This window comes from Aquarana catesbeiana, linkage group LG08 (genome assembly GCF_042186555.1).
Source record: "Aquarana catesbeiana isolate 2022-GZ linkage group LG08, ASM4218655v1, whole genome shotgun sequence".
Classification (NCBI taxonomy): Eukaryota; Metazoa; Chordata; class Amphibia; order Anura; family Ranidae; genus Aquarana; species Aquarana catesbeiana.
In genome coordinates, this window is record NC_133331.1 from 80,461,496 (window position 1) to 80,488,873 (window position 27,378).

The 27,378-nt window shown below is 45.9% G+C and overlaps 1 protein-coding gene across 4 annotated transcripts in view; it reads left to right on the forward strand.

The window, feature by feature from the left end:
* The window catches only part of CPEB3 (cytoplasmic polyadenylation element binding protein 3), a 218,998-nt gene that overhangs the window by 39,535 nt on the left and 152,085 nt on the right, over positions 1-27,378 (forward strand). For 2 of the 4 annotated variants that reach the window (XM_073596053.1, XM_073596056.1), the window contains exon 2: positions 23,030-23,868. In XM_073596053.1, coding sequence (XP_073452154.1) covers positions 23,041-23,868 — 828 coding nt within the window. In that variant the 5' untranslated portion in view covers positions 23,030-23,040. Of the gene's footprint in view, positions 1-22,608; positions 23,869-27,378 lie in introns of those variants that run through there. The other 2 variants (XM_073596055.1, XM_073596054.1) reach the window with 2 other exon arrangements.

A 27,378-nucleotide genomic window follows, 5' to 3' on the forward strand; every position in this document is an offset into this window, starting at 1 on the left:
GCCCGTACGACACCCTTTGGGCTCCTACTGCTAATCTCGTGTTTATCTCGTGTTAGTAGAAGTTTGGTGAGAGACGATTCGCGCTTTTGAGACTCGTATTTTTCAGTTCGTTTTAACTGTTGTTCAGTCTGTGCTTGTGAGGTTTGTATCTGCTTTTCAGTGCGTTTGGTCAGTTGGCATTGAGAAATCTTTGTTTTATTGGCCGCTCGTTCCTGATTTTCAGGTCGTTCTTCACAGGCCTTGCTGTTCTTCAGTGCGTTCTGTTTAGTGCGTTCTGACCAGCCGACCGTTTTGAAGCCATGTTACCTGTACGTACTCGTCGTAGAGCTCGTGCATTGTATGTGCTTGGTGCTGTAGTTTATTCTTCAGCCCAAGACCAGTCCATGAACAGGGTGGGGAGGAGTTCATGGACCAAGAATTGGTTGCTTCAGCGTGACCAGTTCTGTCACATGCCTTTGCTCCGTGAGATCCGTGAGAATAATCCTGAGGATTTCAGGAACTTTCTCCGGATGACGGACCCCGTTTTTGACCGTTTGTTGGCTTTGCTGACCCCCTATATCAGCAGGCAGGATACCTGCATGAGGCAAGCCATCACTCCGGAGCAGAGGCTGGTCGCTACCTTGCGGTATTTGGCCACAGGGAGAAGCCTGCAGGACCTTAAGTTCTCGACAGGCATCTCCCCCCAGGCTCTGGGGATCATTATCCCAGAGACCTGTTCTGCCATCATACAGGTCCTGCAGAAGGACTATATTAAGGTAAGATATTTTTCTTTTATTAGCATCACATGTTCTTTTATGTAATCTTTGATAATGTGATGTATTTCTTGCTTCAAACACTACTTACCATCATTGCAATATAGTGTGAATGTCCCCTTTTTATCCTCACACATGCTGGAATTTTTTCCTGTTATTTTTTGTCATGCATGTATATTTTCCTTCAATAACCTTCCCAGCATGAAGTGATGGGAACATATCCACCTAGTCTACTCATTTTGAATGTATTTTGTTTGAGTGTATTTAGTGTGCTTATAATTAGCAATTATCTAGATTTCACAACTCACCCACCCCCCCACCTAAACTCACTCCAAATAGTGTGCTGCTAATGAGCAATTATCTAGATTTCACAACCCCCCCACCCCCCCCCCCCCCCACCTAAACTCACTCCAAATAGTGTGCTGCTAATGAGCAATTATCTAGATTTCACAACCCCCCCCCCCCACCTAAACTCACTCCAAATAGTGTGCTGCTAATGAGCAATTATCTAGATTTCACAACCCCCCCACCCCCCCCACCTAAACTCACTCCAAATAGTGTGCTGCTAATGAGCAATTATCTAGATTTCACAACCCCCCCACCCCCTTCCCCCACCTAAACTCACTCCAAATAGTGTGCTGCTAATGAGCAATTATCTAGATTTCACAACCCCCCCCCCCCCCCCACCTAAACTCACTCCAAATAGTGTGCTGCTAATGAGCAATTATCTAGATTTCACAACTCCCCCACCCCCCCCCCCCCACCTAAACTCACTCCAAATAGTGTGCTGCTAATGAGCAATTATCTAGATTTCACAACCCCCCCACCCCCACCCTCGTTAAAATTTGCTTGAATGTTCTGTGGTGTTGATTTGTCTAAAGCAAATATATGTTGCAGTTTGCAAAATGCATGTGCACTCTACAAGTGCATTTGTTCCAGTGCTTTAGTAAATGAGCAGAAGCTCTGCTGATTTCCATCATCAAATCATATGCAAGCCTCAAAGTGTTTTCATTAATTGCCCTTGCCTGTGATTGTGTACTCCTTGCAACACGAATGCCTTTTTACATTACCTCATTTACTGTAAGCTGGTTAGCAACTGCACCTGCAGAGTGCGACAACTGCAGTCTTGTATCCTTTTTAGTCCCTAAATTCCTGCGTGTCCTAAAAGTAATTTTTTTTAGGGATTTCACAACCCCCTAAAATGTAATCAATGTTCCATCAGAGGGGGTGAGCAATCTGATAAGTGTGCCTTTCCATATTAGTTATTCCAGAAGAATTAAATTATTGAATGTTATACTGATGCTGGGGAATAATGTTTTTAATTGTCTAATTTTCTTGCAATGTTAGCTTCCAAATTAATTGATTTTGGTTTTCTTGTTTGATTCCCCAGTTTCCTTCAACGCCACAGGAATGGCAGACTGTGGCATCCCATTTTGCCAGCCGTTGGGACTTTCCCAATTGTGGAGGGGCTATAGATGGGAAACATGTCCACATTGTGCCACCACCCCATTCGGGGTCATATTATTTTAATTATAAGGGGTTCCACAGTATTGTTTTAATGGCGGTGGTGTCGGCACACTATGATTTTTTATATGTGGACGTGGGGAAGAATGGCCGGATGTCGGATGGAGGAGTATTTGCCCAGACGGAGTTCTGCCAGCGTCTCCAGAGTGGTGGCCTGGGATTGCCACCTGATGAGGATAACGTGGAAGGACTCCCCTTTGTCTAAATTGCCGATGAAGCCTTCGCTCTCAGCAAGCACCTCATGAGGCCATTCCCCCAAAGAACCCTCACCCCGGAGAGGAGGGTTTTTAATTACCGGCTGGCCAGAGCTAGAAGAGTGGTTGAGAATGCGTTTGGAATTCTGGCCAGCCGGTTCCGCCTGTTTCAAACAGCCATTAATTTGGCGGAATACAAACTTAATTTTATCATTTTATCGTGCTGCATTCTGCACAACTTTTTAAACAAGCATTCTACCAATTATATAGGCACAGTTGGGCCTGAGGCCGGACAAATAGAAGCCAACCTTACAGGCCTGGATACTGTCCGTACTGGCTTGGCCCCCCAAAGTGCCCGTCAAGTTAGACAGCAATATGTTAATTATTTTATGGGTAGGGGGGCCATTGCAATGGGCCAGGATACATAATTTTTTACAATAAAAAAAATATTGCGGAAATCTGGCATTATATTTATTGCTTGCCTTTCTTTTGGGCTGTCTCCTAGGTTATGGTCGAGCAGTTGTAGTGCCAACTGTATTTTAATTTTAAAAATGTCTAAATAAGCTCCATTGCCACTGTAAACAACTTTTTTACAATTATAACCAAACTGATACTGAGCCTTGAAATAACAAACCACACATTTTTTAAAATCCTATAAGGAGATGTTTTTATTAATGGTTGTTATGCATTCAGTTCTGCATTTAGTATAAAATGTTCATAGACAAAAATATAATGATATCTTAATAATGTAGCAAAATATAATTATATTTAAATATTTCTACCTAATCCACAAAAAAATATTTTTGGCTTTTTGATTTTCGCAAACAGGCTTTTTTTTTTTTTTTTTTTTTTTTTGGAAAATCAATTTTTTTTTTTTTTTTTTTTTTTAATCAAGTTTTTTTATTTTTTTTTGGTTTTTTAAAATTAAGTTTTTTTATTTTTTTTTTGGTTTTTTAAAATTAATTTTTTATTTTTTTTTGGTTTTTTAAAATCAATTTTTTTATTTTTTTGGTTTTTTAAAATTAATTTTTTTATTTTTTTTTTGGTTTTTGCAAATCAATTTTTTTTATTTTTTTTTGGTTTTTTAAAATCAAGTTTTTTATTTTTTTGGTTTTTTAAAATCAATTTTTTTTTTTTTTTTTTTTGTGTTTTTTAGAAAATCAAGTTTTATTTTTTTGTGGATTTTTGAGGTATTTACGAGAAACAGCCCTCCTTTTTTACATTAGGTTAAACAGCCATTTATGTTCTGCCAAAAAAAGAAAGAGAAGGCCCAGAATGGGGTCAGCAAAACAGGAAATGAAGGACATGATTGATGTTTTGGGGTTTAAAAAAGGGCATTTAGATTCGACCCAAAACATCAATCATGTCCTTCATTTCCTGCTGCATACGATCCAGCCGATTACGCATTTCATCAATGTCTTTATTCCAGGCCATTATTTGACCAATTAGCCGTTGGGCACTTTCAGAGGTGAAATAGTCACTTCTTGTTGTTGTACCTAAAGTGGAATGAAACCAAAAAATGTCTTTAGAAATATGCACACATACATAGTTTACCTTACCATAAATAAAGCTGTTGTCTCAGACACTGACCTGGTGGGGTGCCCATGTAGCCTAATTCCTCCACATCCTCGGGGGTGGCACTGTTGCTTGAATCAAGCACAACCAGATCCCCTAAAATAGAGTAGACAAATTACATTAAACAAAAGGCAGCCATGCATAGATTAACGTAAGCTGGTGTGTCAGACACTCACCTGGTGGGGTGCCCATGTCGCCCACCTCTCCTTCCTCCACATCCTCAATGGGACTTGGGCTGATTTCCCAATCATGTTTTGCTTGGGGTGAACTGTCTTCTTGTTGTTGGCTGAGTGATTTTTCCCCTATGTGAAACAAAAAATTATTAATCTAATTAGCACACAGATATTTTAGTACATAGTAATTTTCCAACATTTGTAGTGAAGTGGTTTGTGTAGAGTTCCTATTTTACCTCAATATTTAAAATTATAAAGACATATCGGATAGATAGATATCAATATCTCAAAATATAGTTAATAATCTTTTGATCTCTCTCTATATCTGGAACAAAATCTCTAAATATCTAACTAAATGTAAAGCAAAAAAATTAAGATAACTTCAAATATTCAAAAAGAATGTTTTACATTTCTATATCTATCTATCTCCCTATCTCTATATTTCTCTCTCTCTATATATTTCTCTCTCTCTATATCTATATCTATATATATATATATATATATATATATATATATATATATATATATATATATATATATATATATATATATATATATATCTCTATCTCTATATATCTATATATATATATATATATATATATATATATATATATATATCTCTATATATCTATATATATATATATATATATATATATATATATATATATATATATATATCTATATCTATATATATCTATATATATATATAGATCTATCTATAGATATGTAACGAGGTTTATTAAAAGATCGTTTAAACCGCTTGGCATCCGCGCTATAGCCGAATGACGGCTACAGCGCGGACCTACATTCCCGGGAGGACGTCATATGACGTCCTCCCCTGTGCACGCTCCCTGCGCGCGCCCTGCAGGGCGCGCGCCGGGCGCGTTGTGATCACCGAGTCACTGAGACTCGGCTGATCACCGATCTATGTAAGGGGCTGGTCCCGGCCCCTTACCATGTGATCAGCTGTCAGCCAATGACAGCTGATCACATGATGTAAACAAAAGATCGGTAATCGGTTTTTTTTTTTACTCACGCTGACAGCGCGAGTAGAAAAAAAAGCCGATCACCGGATCGGATGTGAGGGACATCGGTCCCCAAGTGGAAGAGGCACATCTGCCTCATCAGTGCCCAATAAAAGTGCCACCTAATAGTGCCCACAGTGCCACCTAATAGTGCCCACAGTGCCACCTAACAGTGCCCACAGTGCCACCTAATAGTGCCCACAGTGCCACCTAACTGTGCCCACAAGTACCACCTATCAGTGCCCACAAGTACCACCTATCAATGCCCACCTGTAGTGCCAATCAGTGCCACCTGCCAGTGCTGCCCATCACTGCCACCCATCAGTGCCCATCACTGCCACCCATCAGTGCCCATCACTGCCGCCTATCAGTGCCCATCACTGCCGCCTCATCAGCGTACATCAATGAAGGAAAAAAATTACCCGTTTAAAATTTTTTAAAACAAAATATAAAAAAATAAACTTTTTTTTAAAAAAAAATTCAGTTTTTTACATTTTTTTAATAAAAAGTAAAAACCGCAGAGGTGATCAAATACCACCAAAAGAAAGCTCTATTTGTGGTGAAAAAATGATAAAAATTTCATTTGGGTACAGTGTTGTATGACCGCGCAATTGTCATTCAAAGTGCGTCAGCGCCCAAAGCTGAAAATTGGTCTGGATAGGAGGGGGGTTTAAGTGCCCGGTAAGCAAGTGGTTAAAACAATGAACAAAAAATCGTATAGGAAGGAAAAGCACATGGAGCAGTATACAAGGTAATAAACACAAGAGAAAAACACGACAAGTACTTACTTTTTTTAAGAACTTTCCGGATACGTCGGTATTGATCCGGCTCCCTGAGTTTCAGGTCAGACCATCTTTTTCTCAATTGATCTTTTGGAGCGCTGGACCCCAAAAGATGCCTGCAAAGTCTCCACGACCTTCGCCATTATTTTGGCCTTGCGCAAATTTGGCCGTGCGTACGGCCCATAATTGCCATCATAGTCGTCTTTGTGAAGAATGGCCACCATCTCCACCATCTCTTTAAAACTCATATTAGAGGCCTTAAATCTAGGCCTCATAGATTTCGTTGACGTTCCAGCCTCCGGGCTGTCTCCACTACCTGAGGTCGTCAACATTTCAGGTGTCTCCGCCATTCTTTAACTCCACTACGCGCCGTAACAAAAAATGGGCGGAGAACATGAGTTAAAATCGAACGTCAGGGGCGGGCGACGCAGGCGGAGTTTCACACATGCGTAGTGTATAAAGAGCCTTGCGCACGTGTCGTACGTACGTTCTGTGCGTCGAATTAGGGGGCGGAGAACATGAGTTAATTTCGAACGTCAGGGGCGGGCGACGCAGGCGGAGTTTCACACATGCGTAGTGTATAAAGAGGGCCCTTGCGCACGTGTCGTACGTACGTTCTGTGGTAGGTGATAGTGGACCAGGACGTTACAAAACGAAGGTAATTTTAGATATATATTTTTTGGGTTTTATGGTCATGACTTTGTAGCAAGCGGCCTATATGGCTTGATAGATTGATGAGGCCTACATAGGGAGAAGATGATGAGGGGTTAGCAGAAACCTATAATAAAAGTGTTTTTTGTCTTGTGACTTCATTTTTTCCAGATATAATGAATCCCCTATTTAAGGATCCAGAGTTCCTTACAGCTTTTATTTCGAAATATCGAGAGATGAGGAATTTGTGGGAGGTGAAACACCCTCAGTATTATGCAAAGCATGTGAGGAAGTCAACGCTGGAGAGACTTCTGGCCTTTGTCCAGGCGACCATCCCGGAAGCAACAATGGAGACATTGCTCAAGAAAATTGGGGTCTTGAGGAACATGTATAAGAGGGAGCATAAGAAGATCCAGGAATCAAGGAGATCAGGAGCATCAGCAGATGATGTTTATGTACCCAGGCTGTGGTACTACAATCAACTCCGTTTTCTGGATGACCAGAATGAAGCCAGGCCATCACTTTCAACCCTTCCCTCCACCCTTCCCTCCACCCTTCCCTCCACCCCAGCAGAGGCTGATGAGGAGCAAGCTGGGTCTTCCATCCTGGATGAACCAGATATGACCATCTGGAGTCAGGTAAATTATTTTAACAAATATTTACTGTACTAATATTAATGATGTTAACTGGATGTTATAATTGTCTAAAATAATTTGGCACTCAAAATTGTGTATACATATCAATTGACAGTAGTGGCTAAATATGTTTGGCACCTGCTTGAAATAATTAGGGTGTCTGATTAGACTCTTTTATTAAAGAGATGTATTCACATTGAATTTGCTAGTCATGAGAAGCAAACTGTGTGTCATTGATGAACCCAAAAAAATATACTCAAACTATTGTCCTTTTTTTATACACAGGATGAGTCCATCCAGGAGGAATGTGGGGAAAGTGGCAGGCAGGAGGAGACCGGGCCCATGGACAGCCTGGAGGAGGCCGGATTCACCATCATCCTGGAGGAGGCTGGGCCCAGTGTCAGGCAGGAGGTGGCTGCTCCCAGTGAGGTGGCTGCTCCCAGTGAGGTGGCTGCTCCCAGTGAGGTGGCTGGGCCAAGTGAGGTGGCTGGGCCCAGTAGGAGCCTGACCGAATCCCAAGTGCCTCCCCTCCACCTTCCCAAAAAAAGGGCCAGGAAGGGGATGGTCACACAGGACGCATCCCTGCGCCTCATGCAAGAGGCCACCCGTTTTTTAAGGAGCCCCCCCGAAGCGGAAGAATCCTATGGCTGCTACTTAGCCAGCAGGCTTCTTCAGATGGATTGGGAGCAGCGCCTCATTTGTGAGCGCCTATTTGGGGAAACAATCCATAAGGGGCTGCAGGGCACGCTAACACAAAACACCCAACTACATGAGGCAGCCCCCCCCTCCTCCTCCTCCTCCTCCTCCTCCTCCTCCTCCTCCTCCTCCTCCTCCTCCTCCTCCTCCTCCTGCCACAACTGAAACACCAGAGCCACAGCCTCAAAAGAAGGCTACAGGGAAGGCTGCAGGGCAGCGTGGAGGAAAGGCTGCAGGGAAGAGAAGAAAGTGATGACCTGGGTTCAGTCTGGTCTGACAGAAGACGCAGGCTGTTGTAGGACCACAGTCTGGGGACATCTAGATCATCTGCTGGTGCTGTTGATCTCTGGGATTCTTGGACCAGATTGTGCTCCCTCTTATATGGACTCCGCAAGATCCCAATTTTCTGGTACACCTACTTTTTCCAGCGTTGACTTCCTCTTTATTTTATTTTGACCATGAATAAATGGATCTTTTTTGAGTTTAGCAAAAGACTTTATGTGTTTTCTTTGAAATCATTGATTTTACACACAATGTTAAATTAACAAGGGACAACAATCTCATTGAGTTTGGAAAAAACACACCAAAAATACATTACTAATATTAATAATGTTCAAGTGGTAAGTCTAGAAAATAAAAAAATTTACATAACCAAAAACGGTGCTTTGGGTTAACTTTATCTAAAAACTAAAAAATAATCACTATAAAAAAAAAACAGAATAATGGGTTCTTTGTGGTAACTTTACAAACCTAAAAAAAAAAAAAAAAAAAAAAGGGGAAAAAGTATTATTAGTATGGAAACATTGTTTTTAAAATGCATACTATATCATTCATGAGATCAAAGAGAAAAAGAATCCAGAAATCAGTTTGGGAGAACTGATTATGAACAGAAAAACACCTTCGTTCTTTAGAGCCTTCGTAAAGAAGAAATAAAATGCGCTGCATTCAACGATCACAGATTTTGCAGCGTGATGAATGTGCTACCTACAATACGAACACTAGTTTTACTAGACCGAGTGCTTCCGTTTAGTTTTTGCTTATGAGCATGCGTCGTTTTTTTGTCCGTCGGACTAGCATACAGACGAGCGGACTTCGGGGTCCGTCGTAGTTACGACGCAAAGATTTGAAGCATGCTTCAAATCTAAAGTCCGTCGGATTTGAGGCTAAAAAAGTCAGTTGAAAGTCCGGAGAAGCCCACACACGATCGGATTACCAGCCAGCTTTAGTCCGTCAGCGTCCGTTGGACTTTTGTAGACGAAAAGTCCGACCGTGTGTACGCGGCATTACAGGTTTAAGGATTATTCAGATTAATAGGAGCAGGCTATAAATAATTGAAATACAACGTGGAAATGAATATATGATTTACATTTTAGACTGTAGATATGCTTTCATATTTTATATATTATATATAAGATAACTCAAGCACACAGTTCTGAGAATTACAAAAATGGATCCCAGAGAGATACAGTTTATTTCTGGTGATTACAACTGCACTGTTTATACCAGTGAAAAGTAAATCTTGCAAAACAAATCCATATTTGCAGTTTCTTTAGCTTGGCAAACATTATGGGTAAATGTTTTTTAGGCTAGCATCACACTGCTGCGATCCGATTTTTATCTGCTCTTCAGTGCGATTCTGTAGTGCAACTTGGATGTGCTTTGCATATACTATGGGGCCAAAATTGTGCTTGAATTGCACAACAGTAGTTTGGGATCCTTTTTCAAAATTGTGCTGTGCTGAGTTGCATTGATGTGAATGGGAACCCTTTGGTAAAAAAAATCGATTTCCATTGTCATGCGAAATTGCGACTTGGTGTGGACGAAGCCTTAAGGATACTTAACATCTGATGCATTTGTTATTTAGTTAAAGGGTAACTTCACCTTTACAGAAAAATCTGTAAGGTGAACTTACACTGTTGGGCCCTCCCGAACCCCCCCCCCCCAGTCCCGCTGACCTGGATCACCCGCTCTGACACATCGGATCACCACTTTACCAGTCCGGGTATTTGAAATCCCCAGGGCTTAATCTCCTAAACATACCTCTTAGAGCTGCACGATTTTGGCTAAAATGAGAATCATGATTTTTTTTTGCTTGGAATAAAGATCACGATTCTCTCACGATTCTCGTGGCTTAACATCATCTTTCACATTATGCAAAAAAATTGGGCTAACTTTACTGTTTAGTTTTGTTTTTTAACACATTAAAGTGCATTTTTTTGAAAGACCGCTGCGCAAATACAGTGTGACATAAAATTTAACAACAACCTCCATTTTATTCCCTAGGGTCTCTGTGTGTGTGTGTGTGTATATATATATAATAGTTTGGGGGTTCTCAGTAATTTTCTAGCAATAAATATTGATTTCAATATTTGTAAGCAGCAAGTGTTAGAAAAAGGTTTAGTCTTTAAGTGGTTAAACTTCCCTCATCTACAGACAGAAGTCCATTCCTTTGATCTAAGAAGGAAAGCTGCATGTTCTCATAAAACTTGGCAGGCTGCCTTGATTTTTTTTTTTTAGTTGTCAGAGAACTCTCTGCACTTGTTAGATAGAATCAGTAAATGCTGTTTTAGGATCGGGAAGGGAAAAGAATCGCAATTTTGATTCTTAACGATTAATCGTGCAGCTCTAGTACCTCTTGAAGGTACGTATAGGAGGCATTCTAATTGGTCGGTGCCGTCACATGGGCGGTGCCAACCAATTTGTACCCGTGTAGCCCAACCTGTCAGAGCTGGAGAAGAGCAGAGAAAGCCGCAGGGATTTCAAATCCCCTGACCAGTAAAGCGGCTCTCCGACGTGTCAGAATGGGTGATTGCGGGACTAGGTCAGGGGGACCGGGTACGATGGGGAGGGGATCCAGTGTAAGTTCACCTTACAGATTTTCTGTAAAGGTGAACTTGCACTTTAAATCCCGTCATAAATGGATTGAATTTCGGGTGATTCAGCAGGGACTGCCTAAGATTCGATCCATCTATGGGCAGTCTGCTTCTACTGAAGTCAATCCATCAATCAACTTCAGTACAACCAGCCTGTTGGATTTTTTGCATGAGATGGCTGCTAGCAGTAATCATTGTGTTCCGATCGCCAGGAAGGCTCCCTGCTGGCAGAACACATTAGCTCTGTGGGAGGGATTCCCCCATCAACACTCACTGTGTTGATGGGTGAATCAAATGATTTTCTTTCCTGCAACCACAGAAAAACATACTCTATGAATTTTCTTGGCTCAGTGTATTATCTCCTTTAATTCGCTTCATTTTCCTTGAAGCAAACAAAGGGTCAATTAGCCTAAAAGGGCATTTTAAAGCAAAATACCTGCTAGAAAAGTCTCAGATAGAAGCTAACTCTGAATGCCTGGCCACATAGCAAGACAGTTGGACCCCGTTCACACGGGTGCGACTTTTCATGTGATTCAACAGTTCCAAATTGCATGACAAGTCGCACCCGATTGCCGGCAATGGAAGCATTCATATCGCCCCAACTCATGTCGCAGCCATTTATTACAAAGGTTCCTGCACTACTTTTTACCAATTTCATTGCGACTTGCATAGACTTCTGTTCAATGAAGTCGCAAGCCGCAATGAAATTGGCAGTGCGAAAAGCACTGATGTGATGTCAACCAGGGCTAAACCTAAATATTTTAACTTTATCATGAGTGGCTTCCTCAGAAATAGTAAACAGAGAATAGAAAAATGGCGATTTTTATATGAGCCTGCTCACACAACTGTTAAGCTGTAAAATCACCCAGGGTTCAATCACTCCCAAATGGGCCCTTAAAATTTCTCTTAAAGCGGGGGTCCACCTATCTATCGTTTTTTTTTTTTTTTTTGAGTTCATTCACAAACTTTTCTTCTCAGCATTACATACTCACATATTGTGTGTAATATGTCCGCCTGTGTCAGGTTTCATCAGCAAGAATAACTTATATTATTCACTGCAGGCGGTTTCCATCTTCATTGTGGGCATTTGAAGCCCACAAGCATTTATTTCCTGGATGTGGTGAATGCTGTGCTCCCAGCATTCACCGCTCGTTCCCGCACATGCTCAGTGGCATCCTGGGAAGCCTGAGACTAGCTCCCAGGAGTCTGGGAGAGGCTAGAAACACGCCTACTCCCACGGGAGGAGAACCAGGAAGTGCAAAGAAGAATAGAAAAATAAAAGGTAATTACAGCGATTTAAATTTTTTTTAAACGGCATGTCAGCATCTAGGCAAGGAAGAGAATACATACAGATATTATTCAAAATTTGGGTGGAACCCCGCTTTAAAGACCAGCATCACACCAGAACGCAGTGTGCATTTCCTGAACCACGTTCAAAAGCAAAACACACTGCAGTTGCGATCTGCAGTTGTGTCAATATTAAGTTACGGATACCCCAAATGCAGGTTGCACCAGTACCATGCAATGCGGTTGAAGTGAGTTCTCAAAAGTAGTGCATGCACTACTTTGGGTTCTGTGCAATTGCAGCCAATTCAAAATTCAAGCAGCTGCAGCTACTGATCGAGGAAAGATTTTCCAGCACTTCCCTTTGACAGAAGTCGATTGGGGGCAGCCATACACTGGTTGAAAATTTTCCAGTCTCTGCTGAAACGTCCAAATTTCGATCAGTGTATGGCCAGTTGGCAGTAACAGTAATGAATGTGTAGGAATACATGGGTATTGAAGAAACCTGTGCATCTATATGGACATACACCGCTGGATTCAGGGGCCAAACAATATAAATATGTGGTCATATTTTCCTAACCGGGAGACGCTGCTTCTGCATACAGCTGCTCACAGTACACAGAAATACGCTGGTACTTGCATAAACCCACGTATGTGTACAAGCATACATCCCTATGCGCAGTCTCTGAGTCCAGAGAGGTATATGGCTTTTTTTTTTTTTAATCCCTTTATCAGAAATTTGCATCGTACAAAAAAAAAAGCCAAAAATAGCCATAGCGAACTGAGATACAGAATAGTTTTGGATGGTTAAAGTGGACGGAAATAGTAGTTTGAGCAGCTTGGGAACATCAACAGGTGAGATTACATTCAAATGATAAAGCAATTCCAGAAGTAGCTCAACAAAGATAAAAAAAAAAAAAAATATGGCACCTTTAAAAGTATATGGAGAAGTATGGACAGGCAGACAAGGTACAGCAAGGCTGATATATTACATGTTAAGGGATCACATGAAAGCAGACTGTGATGCTGCTAAGAGAGGCTGATGCGTGGAAAAACATACCGGTAGATGTATCAGGTTGGGGGTCACATAACATGTCTGGGTGATTGGGGGGGGGGGGGGTTGGGGAAAGAGAAAGAAGGGTAAGGAAGGTAGAGGAAAGAGGCTGAGAACACATGAAGGGTGGAAAGAAGGAAGAAAGGGGGTGTAGCTGCATCTATGCATTAAGATAAAAAAAACTTCTGTGTGTAGCAGCCCCCTTAATACTTGCCTGAGCCCATCTCTGTCCAGCGAAGTGCCTCGGCCGTCCAGGACTCTCCTCCTGATTGGATGAGACACAGCAGTGGCACCATTGGCTTCCGCTGCTGTAATTTAGTCAGTTAGCCAGTCAGGAGAGAGTGGTGGGCCAAACCGTGGCTCCTTGTCTGAATGGACACACGGAGCTTCGGCTTGGCTCGGGTGACCCATAGCAAGCTGCTTGCTGTGGGGGCACCCAACAGGAGGGAGGGGCCAGGAGTGCCAATGATTGACCCAAGAAGAGGCGGATCTGGGCTGCTCTGTGCAAAACCATTTCACAGAGCAGGTAAGTATAACATGTTTATTATTTTTAAAGAAAACAAAACTGGACTTTAATATCACTTTAACTGCGTGGTTATTACAATATCTATGATTTTTCCCGAATGCAAAACATTAACAGTTTTAACTTGGTTTGTCTGAGAAACCTTTTCCTTCCTGCTTCTTCGCATTTTGACAAACACGATCATCGATTTGAGCCCACTAACGATTAGAAAATCTAATGTTCTCAAAATGGCAATTTTCAAACAAAATTCTGCTGGTGTATAGCCTGCTTAGGGAGGACCTCCACCTTGTAGATGGATCTGACAGTGTTTACAGCAGGACAAAGCTGGATACTCTGGGCTGGTTAGTATGTGAATAAAGTGGATCTCCAGGCTTCTTCCGAAAATAATAAAAGTAAGCAGCTACAAATACTGTAGCTGCTGACTTTTAATATAAGAACACTTACCTGCCCAAGAATCCAGTTGTGCCTTCACCTTAGCCGATTTCAATCGGCTCTCACGTGCCACCGCCATCTCGCAGGGAAAACTGGCAGTTAAGCCTTGCAGCTTCACAGCCGGTTCCCTACTGCGCGTGCGTAAAGTGTGCTGCGCCTTGTGAATGGCCCAGTGGCGGGGGAAGGAGGAGGGGGTGCCAAACTTCTGGATAAGTTTGCCGAGGCAAAGTCATCCGGAATTGGGAGCGGATACTTGTCAAAACCAAAGATGCCAAATGTGGCAGCGGAGGAGGGAGGAGGCATATAAGCAGAGCTTCTCCTTTTGGGTGGAGCTCCACTTTTAAGGACAAAGCTGCTTGACAGGTAAGGCCCCTTTCACACTGCCAGAGTCCGTCAGCAAATCTGTCCTGATGTAGAGCAGATACAAACACAGCCCACTTTACTCGGCAATTGGATTAAAATGGACCGACTGTCACCCGATCCGCCAGATGGGGAACAGATCCCCCATCCATCTGTTTTTAGCGGATAGGATTGGATTAGTTGTCGGTGGGTGTCTACAGACACATGTTCGTTGACATCCACAGATCCTTGGAGGGCAATGGGTGGTCTGATCAGGAGTAAGGATGAGCTCCGGCGTGTTCGCATGCTGCACGTGCCGATCCCGCCAGGAAGTCGGCACGGCGCAGCGCTAATCACAGGCAGTGAGACATTTCCCGAGCTCCGCAGCCACACATCGGGAAATGTCTCACTGCCTGTGATTAGCGCTGCGCCGTGCCGACTTCCTGGCGGGATCGGCACGTGCAGCATGCGAACACGCCGGAGCTCATCCTTAATCAGGAGCCTAAGAGGGAGGAAAACAAGATGGAGTATTTAAGTTCCTCTTTTGAAGATTAAAACGAACAATGTTATCTATTGTAGCTTACTATTCCTTAGATGCATTGGTTGCATTTGTTTTTTATTTATTTTTTATGACTAGAACATTTCAGCAATTGCAAAAAATGCCTGTTGATCGGCACAAATGCGGTGTCCCTGTTGTTTCCTTTAAGCTCAGCTGCAAACAAAAGTAATGTTTTTTTTTTTTTTTTCGGTAAACTACTAATTACCCCATCCCCCATATAAGGGAGATAAACAAAGGCAGACATATTAGTAGTCCTGCCTGGGTGGCAACCATGGCTCTCCATAAATACAATGGAGGAGTGAGCATAGCCACCCTAGGACAATAAGTTTATTATTGGCAGAATTATCAAGTAAAAATAAAAGGGAAAATATCCTAAAAAACTAATGTAGAAACATCATCCTAGGATTGGTAAACTACAATATCATAAATCTTTATTTTTGAGTTTAGTATGCTTTTTACGGCTAGAATGCATTTTTTTTTTAACTGAATGTTTTAAAAAGGCACTGTTTAGAGACTTGATAAACCAGTGCATTGATCCATGACAACCAGTTAGAAATTTTCCATTAATTTAGAGCAGTACAGATCAGTTGCTATGGAATCCTGCACATTGCACATTTCTCTTTTTTGCTAGACTTCTTCAGACAGCTATAATTGACATTTGCAGCATGACAGATGGTGTTCCATTTAAAGGGACTAACTAATGGGCAGCAATAGGATGCTATAGTGACCCCCCCCCCCATGTAAAGGACAACGCAGGTATTAGCAGTGGAGGTTGGGGGCAGTGGTGAATTGCCAGGTCTGGGGGGGGGGATCACTGTGTGGGGTGGGGGGGGCAGTGGTGAATTGCCAGGTCTGGGGGGGAGATCTCAGTGTAGCAGTGGGAGTGGGGGGCAGTGGTGAATTGCCAGGTTTATGAGGGGGGATCACAGTACAGCAGTGGGGGTGGGAGTTGGGGGGGGGGGAGGAATTACAATGGGAGTGTTAGGTCAGGTGAAAGATCACAGTGGGGTTTATTTACTAAAGCTGGAGAGTGCAAATCAGTCTCACTTCTGCAGAGAAGCCAATCAGCTTCTAACCTCAGCTTGTTCAATTAAGCTTTGGCAGTAAAACCTGGAAGCTCCAGTGTAGCATCGGTTGTGGGGGGCAGTGGTGAATTGCCAGGTCTAGGGAGAGATCGCATAGTAACAATGGGTTGAGATGAAATGGCCAATTGCCAGGTCTTGGGGGGGGTCACATAGTAGCAGTGGGGGGTGAGATGCAATGGTGAATTGTCAGGTCTAGGGGGAGATCACTGTGTAGCAGTGGGGGTGGGGGCAGTGGTGAATTGTCAAGTCTTGGGGGGGGAATCACATAGGAGCAATGGTGAATTATCATGTCTGGGGGGAGAGCACTTTGTAGCAGTGGTGAATTGCCAGGTCTGGGGGGAGATCGCTATATAGTGGTGGGTGTGGGAGCAGTGGTGAATTGCCAGGTCTGGGAGAGATCACTGTGTAGCAGTGGTTGTGGGGGCAGTGGTGAATTGCCAGGAGTGGGGGGGAGATCACTGTGTTGGGTGGGGGCAGTGGTAAATTGCCAGGTCTGGGGGAGATCACCACTGCCCCCATCCCCCACCGCTACACAGTGACCTCCCCCCAGACCTGGCAATTCAACACTGCCCCCACACAGTGATCTCACCCCAGACCTGGCAATTCATCCCTGCCCCCACTGCTACACAGTGAATTGCCAGGTCCAGGGGGGAGATCATAGTGTAGCGGTGGGAGCAGTGGTGAATTGCCAGGTCTGAGGGGAGATCACTGTGTGGATGTGGGGGTAGTGGTGAATTGCCAGGTCTGGGGGGTGGTGATCACAGTTTACCTGTGGGGGGTAGTGGTGAATTGCCAGGTCTGGGGGGGGGGGGGAATCACTGTGTTGGGGTAGTGGTGAATTGTCAGGTCTGGGAGCGAGGGCACAGTTTTGGGGGATGGAGGCAGTGGTCAATTGCCAGGTCTGGAGGGGTAACAGTGTAGGGGTGGGGGCAGTGGTGAATTTGCAGGTCTGGGGGAGAGATCACAGTGTAGCGGTGGGGGGTGGGTGGGGGCAGTGGTCAATTGCCAGGTATTGGGGGGGGGGGGATTTCACTGTGTAGTGGGGGCAGTGGTCAATTGCCAGACCAAGGGAGATCACTGTGTAGCTGTGGGGGCAGTGATGAATTGCCAGGTCTGGGGGGTGGTAGTGAATGATCAGGTCTGAGGGGGATGGGGATCACATTGTGGTGGGGGGATCACATAGGTGGTGGATTGGTGGGGAGATCGGTGTGGTGGTGAATTGGTGGGGAGATCACATATGGGTGTCTGTTTTATGAAGCGGTGATCCAGAGGATCGCCACTGATCACAGTCCATAAACAGTTTATGAAACAGAGATAATCGGGGGAGAACAAGTTTGAACATGTTCTCCCGCCGATTATCTCCACACACTGAGAATCCTCATTGACTGACACAGAAACGGCCAGTTTATGACCCTGCGATATCAGCGCTTCACTGGTGAGTCAGAATTCACCCTCCCGATTCACCAGCTCACAGGTGGAGAATCGGGGAGTGAAGAGGGAATCTGGGGGGATCGAGGAGGAAGATTATTATTATTATTATCTACCTCGTTCAGACCCCCCAAGACAGTAACCATGTCCCCCTGTCATATTTATGTGTGTGTGTGTATGTATGTATATATATATATATATATATATATATTATTATTTTTTTTTTGTATGGGGACTCTTTATTTTATTAGCATTAACCATGCTGTCTGTCTGTGTATTGAGCAGTGATAATTTATTACTGCTTAATAAACTGACATCTTGGTGTTTCGGTGAATTTCTGGTACTGTAAAGTCTCACGAGATTTCAGTATCAGGGGGCGTTCTCCACTGTTTGAAGCGTTTGTAGATCGCTTCACTTCTCCGGAGGAGAAGTGATCTACAAAGTTTCATAAACTTGCACACTGAGGAGAACGATCTCCTCTGTGGATGCCAGAGAATGAAGCAGTGAATTTTTTTCACTGCTTCATAAACGGACACCAGTAGGTGTTGGATTGGTGGGGAGATCACATAGTAGGTGGTGGATTGGTGGGGGGATCACATAGGTGGTGGATTGGTGGGGGGGATCACATCGTAGGTGGTGAATTGGTGGTGGAATCATATATTAGGTGGTGGATTGGTGGCGAGATCAGTGTGGTGGTGGGGAGATCACATAGGTGGTGGATTGGTGGGGAGATGACGGATTGGTGGTGGTGGGGGGGGGGAATCAGTGTGGTGGATTGGTAGGGGAGATGATATAGTAGGTGGTGGATTGGTGGGGAGATCACATAGTAGGTGGGGAGATGACATGGGAGGTGGTGAATTGGTGTGGGGGATCAGTGTGGTGGTGGGGGGATCACATAGGTGGTGGATTGGTGGGGGAATCACATTGTAGGTGGTGGATTGGTGGGGAGATCAGTGTGGTGGTGGGCAGATCACATTGTAGGTGGAATCATATATTAAATGGTGGATTGGTGGCGAGATCAGCGTGGTGGTGGGGAGATCACATAGGTGACGGATTGGTGGTGGTGGTGGTGGGGGGGGGGGGATCAGTGTGGTGGATTGGTGGGGAGATGATATAGTAGGTGGTGGATTGGTGGGGGGGATCAGTGTGGTGGATTGGTGGGGAGATCACATAGTAGGTGGGGAGATGACGTGGGGGGATCAGTGTGGTGGTGGGGGGGATCACATAGGTGGTGGATTGGTGGGGGAATCACATTGTAGGTGGTGGGGAGATCGGTGTGGTGGTGGGGAGATCACATAGGGGGTGAATTGGTGGGAGATGACATGGGAGGTGGTGAATTGGTGGGGGGATCACATAGGTGGTGGATTGGTGGGGAGATGACGGATTGGTGGTGGTGGATTGGTGGGGAGATGATATAGTAGGTGGTGGATTGGTGGGGGGATCAGTGTGGTGGATTGGTGGGGAGATGACATGGGAGGTGGTGAATTGGTGGGGGGATCAGTGTGGTGGTGGGGGGATCACATAGGTGGTGGATTGGTGGGGGAATCACATTGTAGGTGGTGGATTGGTGGGGAGATCAGTGTGGTGGTGGGCAGATCACATTGTAGGTGGAATCATATATTAGGTGGTGGATTGGTGGCGAGATCAGCGTGGTGGTGGGGAGATCACATAGGTGACGGATTGGTGGTGGTGGTGGTGGGGGGGGGGATCAGTGTGGTGGATTGGTGGGGAGATGATATAGTAGGTGGTGGATTGGTGGGGAGATCACATAGTAGGTGGGGAGATGACGTGGGGGGATCAGTGTGGTGGTGGGGGGGATCGCATAGGTGGTGGATTGGTGGGGGAATCACATTGTAGGTGGTGGGGAGATCGGTGTGGTGGTGGGGAGATCACATAGGGGGTGAATTGGTGGGAGATGACATGGGAGGTGGTGAATTGGTGGGGGGATCACATAGGTGGTGGATTGGTGGGGAGATGACGGATTGGTGGTGGTGGATTGGTGGGGAGATGATATAGTAGGTGGTGGATTGGTGGGGGGATCAGTGTGGTGGATTGGTGGGGAGATCACATAGTAGGTGGGGAGATGACATGGGAGGTGGTGAATTGGTGGGGGGATCAGTGTGGTGGTGGGGGGATCACATAGGTGGTGGATTGGTGGGGGAATCACATTGTAGGTGGTGGATTGGTGGGGAGATCAGTGTGGTGGTGGGCAGATCACATTGTAGGTGGTGAATTGGTGGTGGAATCATATATTAGGTGGTGGATTGGTGGCGAGATCAGTGTGGTGGTGGGGAGATCACATAGGTGACGGATTGGTGGTGGTGGTGGTGGTGGGGATCAGTGTGGTGGATTGGTGGGGAGATGATATAGTAGGTGGTGGATTGGTGGGGAGATCACATAGTAGGTGGGGAGATGACATGGGAGGTGGTGAATTGGTGAGGGGATCACATAGGTGGTGGATTGGTGGGGGAATCACATTGTAGGTGGTGGGGAGATCGGTGTGGTGGTGGGGGGATCACATAGGTGGTGAATTGGTGGGGAGATGACATGGGAGGTGGTGAATTGGTGGGGAGATCGGTGTGGTGGGGGGATCACATAGGAGGTGGGGAGATCAGTGTGGTGGGGAGATGATATAGTAGGTGGTGGATTGGTGGGGGGATCAGTGTGGTGGGGAGATGATATAGTAGGTGGTGGATTGGTGGGGGGATCAGTGTGGTGGGGGATCACATAGGAGGTGGTGAATTGGTGGGGGGATCAGTTTGGTGGGGGGATCACATAGGAGGTGGTGAATTGGTGGGGGGATCAGTTTGGTGGGGGGATCACATAGGAGGTGGTGGGGAGATCGGTGTGGTGGGGGGATCACATAGGAGGTGGTGAATTGGTGGGGGGATCAGTGTGGTGGGGAGATGATATAGTAGGTGGTGGATTGGTGGGGGGATCAGTGTGGTGGGGGGATCACATAGGAGGTGGTGGATTGGTGGGGGGATCAGTGTGGTGGGGGATCACATAGGAGGTGGTGGGGGGATCACATAGGAGGTGGTGGATTGGTGGGGAGATCGGTGTGGTGGGGGGATCACATAGGAGGTGGGGAGATCAGTGTGGTGGGGAGATGATATAGTAGGTGGTGGATTGGTGGGGGGATCAGTGTGGTGGGGAGATGATATAGTAGGTGGTGGATTGGTGGGGGGATCAGTGTGGTGGGGAGATGATATAGTAGGTGGTGGATTGGTGGGGGGATCAGTGTGGTGGGGGATCACATAGGAGGTGGTGAATTGGTGGGGGGATCAGTTTGGTGGGGGGATCACATAGGAGGTGGTGAATTGGTGGGGGGATCAGTTTGGTGGGGGGATCACATAGGAGGTGGTGGGGGGATCACATAGGAGGTGGTGAATTGGTGGGGGGATCAGTGTGGTGGGGAGATGATATAGTAGGTGGTGGATTGGTGGGGGGATCAGTGTGGTGGGGGGATCACATAGGAGGTGGTGGATTGGTGGGGGGATCAGTGTGGTGGGGGATCACATAGGAGGTGGTGGGGAGATCGGTGTGGTGGGGGGATCACATAGGAGGTGGGGAGATCAGTGTGGTGGGGAGATGATATAGTAGGTGGTGGATTGGTGGGGGGATCAGTGTGGTGGGGAGATGATATAGTAGGTGGTGGATTGGTGGGGGGATCAGTGTGGTGGGGGATCACATAGGAGGTGGTGGGGAGATCGGTGTGGTGGGGGGATCACATAGGAGGTGGGGAGATCAGTGTGGTGGGGAGATGATATAGTAGGTGGTGGATTGGTGGGGGGATCAGTGTGGTGGGGAGATGATATAGTAGGTGGTGGATTGGTGGGGGGATCAGTGTGGTGGGGAGATGATATAGTAGGTGGTGGATTGGTGGGGGGATCAGTGTGGTGGGGGATCACATAGGAGGTGGTGAATTGGTGGGGGGATCAGTTTGGTGGGGGGATCACATAGGAGGTGGTGAATTGGTGGGGGGATCAGTTTGGTGGGGGGATCACATAGGAGGTGGTGGGGAGATCGGTGTGGTGGGGGGATCACATAGGAGGTGGTGAATTGGTGGGGGGATCAGTGTGGTGGGGAGATGATATAGTAGGTGGTGGATTGGTGGGGGGATCAGTGTGGTGGGGGGATCACATAGGAGGTGGTGGATTGGTGGGGGGATCAGTGTGGTGGGGGATCACATAGGAGGTGGTGGATTGGTGGGGAGATCGGTGTGGTGGGGGGATCACATAGGAGGTGGGGAGATCAGTGTGGTGGGGAGATGATATAGTAGGTGGTGGATTGGTGGGGGGATCAGTGTGGTGGGGAGATGATATAGTAGGTGGTGGATTGGTGGGGGGATCAGTGTGGTGGGGAGATGATATAGTAGGTGGTGGATTGGTGGGGGGATCAGTGTGGTGGGGAGATGATATAGTAGGTGGTGGATTGGTGGGGGGATCAGTGTGGTGGGGGATCACATAGTAGGTGGTGAATTGGTGGGGGGATCAGTTTGGTGGGGGGATCACATAGGAGGTGGTGAATTGGTGGGGGGATCAGTTTGGTGGGGGGATCACATAGGAGGTGGTGGGGAGATCGGTGTGGTGGGGGGATCACATAGGAGGTGGTGAATTGGTGGGGGGATCAGTTTGGTGGGGGGATCACATAGGAGGTGGTGGGGGGATCACATAGGAGGTGGTGAATTGGTGGGGGGATCAGTGTGGTGGGGAGATGATATAGTAGGTGGTGGATTGGTGGGGGGATCAGTGTGGTGGGGGGATCACATAGGAGGTGGTGGATTGGTGGGGGGATCAGTGTGGTGGGGGATCACATAGGAGGTGGTGGGGAGATCGGTGTGGTGGGGGGATCACATAGGAGGTGGGGAGATCAGTGTGGTGGGGAGATGATATAGTAGGTGGTGGATTGGTGGGGGGATCAGTGTGGTGGGGAGATGATATAGTAGGTGGTGGATTGGTGGGGGGATCAGTGTGGTGGGGGATCACATAGGAGGTGGTGGATTGGTGGGGAGATCAGTGTGGTGGTGAGGAGATGACATAGTAGATGGTGACTGGTCAGCTCCGGGTGTAGGAGGAGGGGGGATGACATAGCGGTGAACGGTCCCCTCCGGTGTAGCACAGCCCGGTAACCTTGCTGAAGGACGCACAGCCTTTATTGACGTATGCAAATGTAGAGGGGATGGGGCGTGGCCTGGCAATAACAGGAACCAGAATGAGGCGGTGAGTGCGGACAGAGTTCCGGTAGGGGAGCGGACAGACGTGGCGGACTGGCAGTGTAATGTGTCTGGGATCCCCCGGGGAGGGCTGACAGCAGCACACAGGGGGTTCTGTAGCGGAGATGCTCGGGGCTGTGCGGTGTGATCGGTGTTGTGTATTAGGGGAGGCCGGCCGTCCATCAGCTGACATAACCCACATCTGCTTTTTTTCTCTCCTCCTGTTCCAGCCGTACAAGCCATGCAGGATGATTTACTGATGGACAAAACCAAATCCCAGCAGCGGCAACAGCAGTCAGCCTCCCAGCAGCAGGACAGCGGTAACATCTCGGAAGCCCCGTGTGCCGCAGAGTCCCCCAGCTCGGAGAACAGTGTCAGCGCCCCCACCCTGAAGGAGAAGATGCAGATGGAATCTCCGATCCTCCCGGGACTCAGCTTCCCCCAGCAGGAGCCCCCCGCCGGCCCTTCCCTGTCCCCATCATTCGGCAGCACCTGGTCCACCGGAGGGACGAGCAGCGCTGTGGATGACAGCTTCTTCCAGGGGATCCCCCCTGTCAATGGGACGATGCTCTTCCAGAACTTCCCCCACCATCACCACCACCACGTCAGCCCAGTATTTGGGGGCACCTTCTCCCCCCAGCTGGGGCTCGCCCACCAGAATCAGCAGCAGAGGAGATCCCCAGTGAGCCCCAGCAATCACCCCCCTTACAACCAGAGAAACGCTTATAGCCACCAGGCCATCCTCACCAACAAACCTTCCTCCTCCTCTTCCTCCTCCTCATCCCCTTCCAGCTGGAATAACCAGCACAACGCTGCCTGGAACAACCCCACCAACCCCTGGGGGGGGCTGCAGCCTGGGAGGGACCCCCGCCGGGCAGTGGGCGTCGGGGTAGGTGTGGGAGTTGGGGTCCCCTCACCCCTCAATCCCATCTCCCCACTCAAGAAGCCTTTCTCCAGCAATGTGATCGCACCTCCCAAATTCCCCAGAGCCTCACCAATAGCCCCCAAATCCTGGGTGGAGGACAACGTCTTCAGGACGGATAATGGAAACAACCTACTGCCCATGCAGGTAATTATTAATGTGTGTGTCTTTATACCTTTCTCAGCAGTGTCTGGCATGTCTGGGGTTCCTGATTTACTAGACACAAGTAATCAGTTCCTATTAGGGGTGGCTGGCCCCTAGACAGTGCTTAGCTTGCATATGGGCCATGTGAGAGGCAGGGCAGTGTGAGTTCAGCACTGAGATCTATGACATCTGCTGCAGGTTCTCATCTATTTCCACTCTATACACCATGCAGTACAGCTGAGCTGTCAGGCTGGAATTTATTGTCTGCACTTTGCTGATGAAGATCACAGAACAGGGAGTCTGCTGAAAGAAAAGGGATGGTGGGAGAATACAATGACAGTTTCATTTTGCCATGTTTGTGCTTTTGTAACAGGAAAAACTGGAGAGATTATTTACACTTTGTTTAATTACAGGTACTTATGGAGTGCTGCCAATTAACACATCTCTTTACATATATATTGTACATTCACATCAGTCCCTGCCCTCAAGGAGATTACAATCTAAAGTCACTAACTCGCTTTCATACACATATTGGGGCCAGTTGGCTATAAGCATGTCTTTGAGGAAACCCATACAGGCACACAGAGCATGCAAACTCAAGGCACTTTAATGCTGTTTTAGACCCCATTTGTACCCAAGTGCTTTTTAGCTTGAAGCTCTAAAGTGCTCGATGTCCAAAAAAGGTTTTCAATAGTGCTTGTAAACACCTGAGCTTAGTGTTGCTTGTTAGCCTTAGTAATATTCAATGGGAAATGTACAAAAGCATGCATTTCCTCCCCCCTACTTATTAGATCTCCATTGACTAAAAATAATAAATTTTCTATCAAAATCTTTGAAACGCCCGAAGAGTTTTTTTTTTTTTTTTAAAAAGCCTCTAAAAATGACCCAAGACACCCGGCTCCAATGTGCATACAGCCTTATAGTAATGTTACAAATCTGTACCATGGCTTTTTGACTTGCTTTACAATTTAATGCTTATTAACCATTAACTAATCAGGAAAAATGGTTCAGTTATTAGATCATTCTAATCATTTAAAATGTATTTAGCAGCACACTTACCAGCTAGCCAGAAAAAACAAAACAAATTACACTGTAACAATTTATATATTTGGAAGCAACAGTGCCTTGTCAGGGCCCCTCTGTATAGTGCCGTCCAGTGATCTTCTCTGATGGGGTGTGTGGATGGATGGATGGATCTGGCAGAGCACAATGTCCGCTAAAAGCATCCGTTGTGTGCCTGTGCTAAATCCAGCAAGTTAAGCACTCCAATATATAATCCTTTTGTGGCACAGTTTACCGATGATTGTGGTGTTAGCCCCATTCACACTAGTGCGATATCCCTTGCAAAATTATGCATACTCAGAACGCGCAACATGTTTTTTGCACAATTAATGGTAACGGCACCCCAAGCAAGAAGCGAGTTTTTGCAAATACAAAATGCATGACAATAATGTAGGTCCAAAGCTCAAAAATACACGAGTGTCTTTGGCACGTCACGCTATACTAGAGTGATTGGGGGCTTGGAGTAAAAAGCAAAATCTAATTATAGATGCTAAATATGTATCTGCTGTACTTGTTTTGTTTCCTATTTCAGCCCATGTGTAGATTAGACAGCAGTACAGCTGTTTTTTTTTTTTTTTTGTTGTTTACTAGAATAGAATTCTGTTTCTTGCACACGCTTTGGTGTTATGAGTGTTTGGAATTGCCGATTAGAATACTATTAGAATAGTTCTGAGAATCCAACGCTTTAAATTTGTTGAGAAATTATAAGGACCTCAAGAGCAAAGGCAAATGTTTGTATAATCCTGTAACAGCTGTTGGACAAAGCGGCTCTAAAAAGCCATTCATTATATATAGCACAGTGTGCTTGACAGTACACTTAATTTGCTCATGTGACAGGAGCTTCCTAGGCCGCCTGCTTTTAGCAAAAAAAAAAAAAATTCCAAAAGATTGCACTATGGTGCTCTTTTTGAAGGTGCTCATTTTAGAAGGGCAATGGAAAAAACGTATGCATGGTCGTGTATTTTTTGTTTTCTATTGGCAAGCTTTGTCGTATTCCATTTGAAGCACCTTTTTATACTGCTAGCCACTTCTAATATCTAATAGGAAATCCTGCAGTGAGACCTTCATACTGGCTTTGCCTACATGCCACAGCTGTTGCAAGGGGCTTTCATTTCACTCTCTCCTTTGTTTGTTCTGCAATCCAGCAACCTACTGGAAGGTTAAATTTTTTTCTATTCAAATTGGCTATAGCGTATGTTATCAGTAGGAATGTGGCAGCACTGAAGAATTTTGTTGGTCATTGGGTATATCCAACCTATAAATGCCAGTCAAGTGAGATTTGTTCTTGTTGATAATTATAGGATAGTAGAGAAGCTGGCAGGTAATACAAGCTATTGGTGGCTTTGTAGAACTACGCCTGTAGTTTCCCAATGGTAAGAAGGAGGATGTGTACATTTCTTATTGGATACAGTGGGTGCTGCAAAAACCTGTACAGGTGTAATGGAAGGAAATTGGCAATCAGTGCTATACTAAAAATATGATCTCCTACCTTACAGCATTTCACCTATCAGGTAGTTAATGTCTGATACCAGGCCCTCATTCTCTAAACTCCATCTCTTCTTTTTTTTTTTTTTTATTTGTCCGGTCCCACACTTTCAACTTTCTTGCGTAGGTGAGAATGACTTATCTCTTACTGACTGCAGCCTGCTAGGATACTCATGCCATGCATCCCATGAAGCTTTGGGGCATTCTATATCACACCACATGTACACCGAGGCATGTCAGGGGTTTGGAGAACCAGGTAGAGACAGCTGGTCAAGGTTGGTCATTAGTAAATTCATGGATAGTTTGTGTGTTTTACCAACTCTCCGTGAATTTATTGATTGGCAACCATGCAGCTGGTGCACGGATGATGTAAAAATGGAAGATGGCACCACTAGTCCTGGTGTGCAGCAGCAGCAAAGTGATGGACTCACGGTGTGTGTTAATTTGTTTGCTGGGTTCTCCTCTATAAACAAACAAACATACCAAGAGGGGGGAGAAAGGAGGAGGGAAAAGGGGGGGGGGGGGGAGGTACGGTGGGATGTGTATCTCAACTCATGAACCGTTAAAGTGATTTTTAAAATCTTGTGTGTTTTTTTTTTTTTTTTTTTTTGTTTTTTTTGTTTTTTAAATAACAAACATGTTATACTTGCCTCCTCTGTGCAGTTGACTTTGCACAGAGCAGCCCTGATCCTCCTCTTCTTGGGTCCCTCTTCTGCTCTCCTGGCCCCTCCCTCCTTTGAGTGCTCCTCAGCCAGCAACTTGCTGCAGGGGGCACCCAAGCCGAGTCAGAGCTCCGTGTATCCATTCAGACATGGAGCCCCGCCCCCTTTCTCCCCCGATTGGCTGGCTGACTGACTTTGACAACCACGGGAACCAATAGTGCCGCTGCACTGTCTCAGCCAATCAAGAGCAGTGTCCTGGATGGCTGAGGGGATCGTGGACATCGCTGGAAAGAGAAGGGGCTCA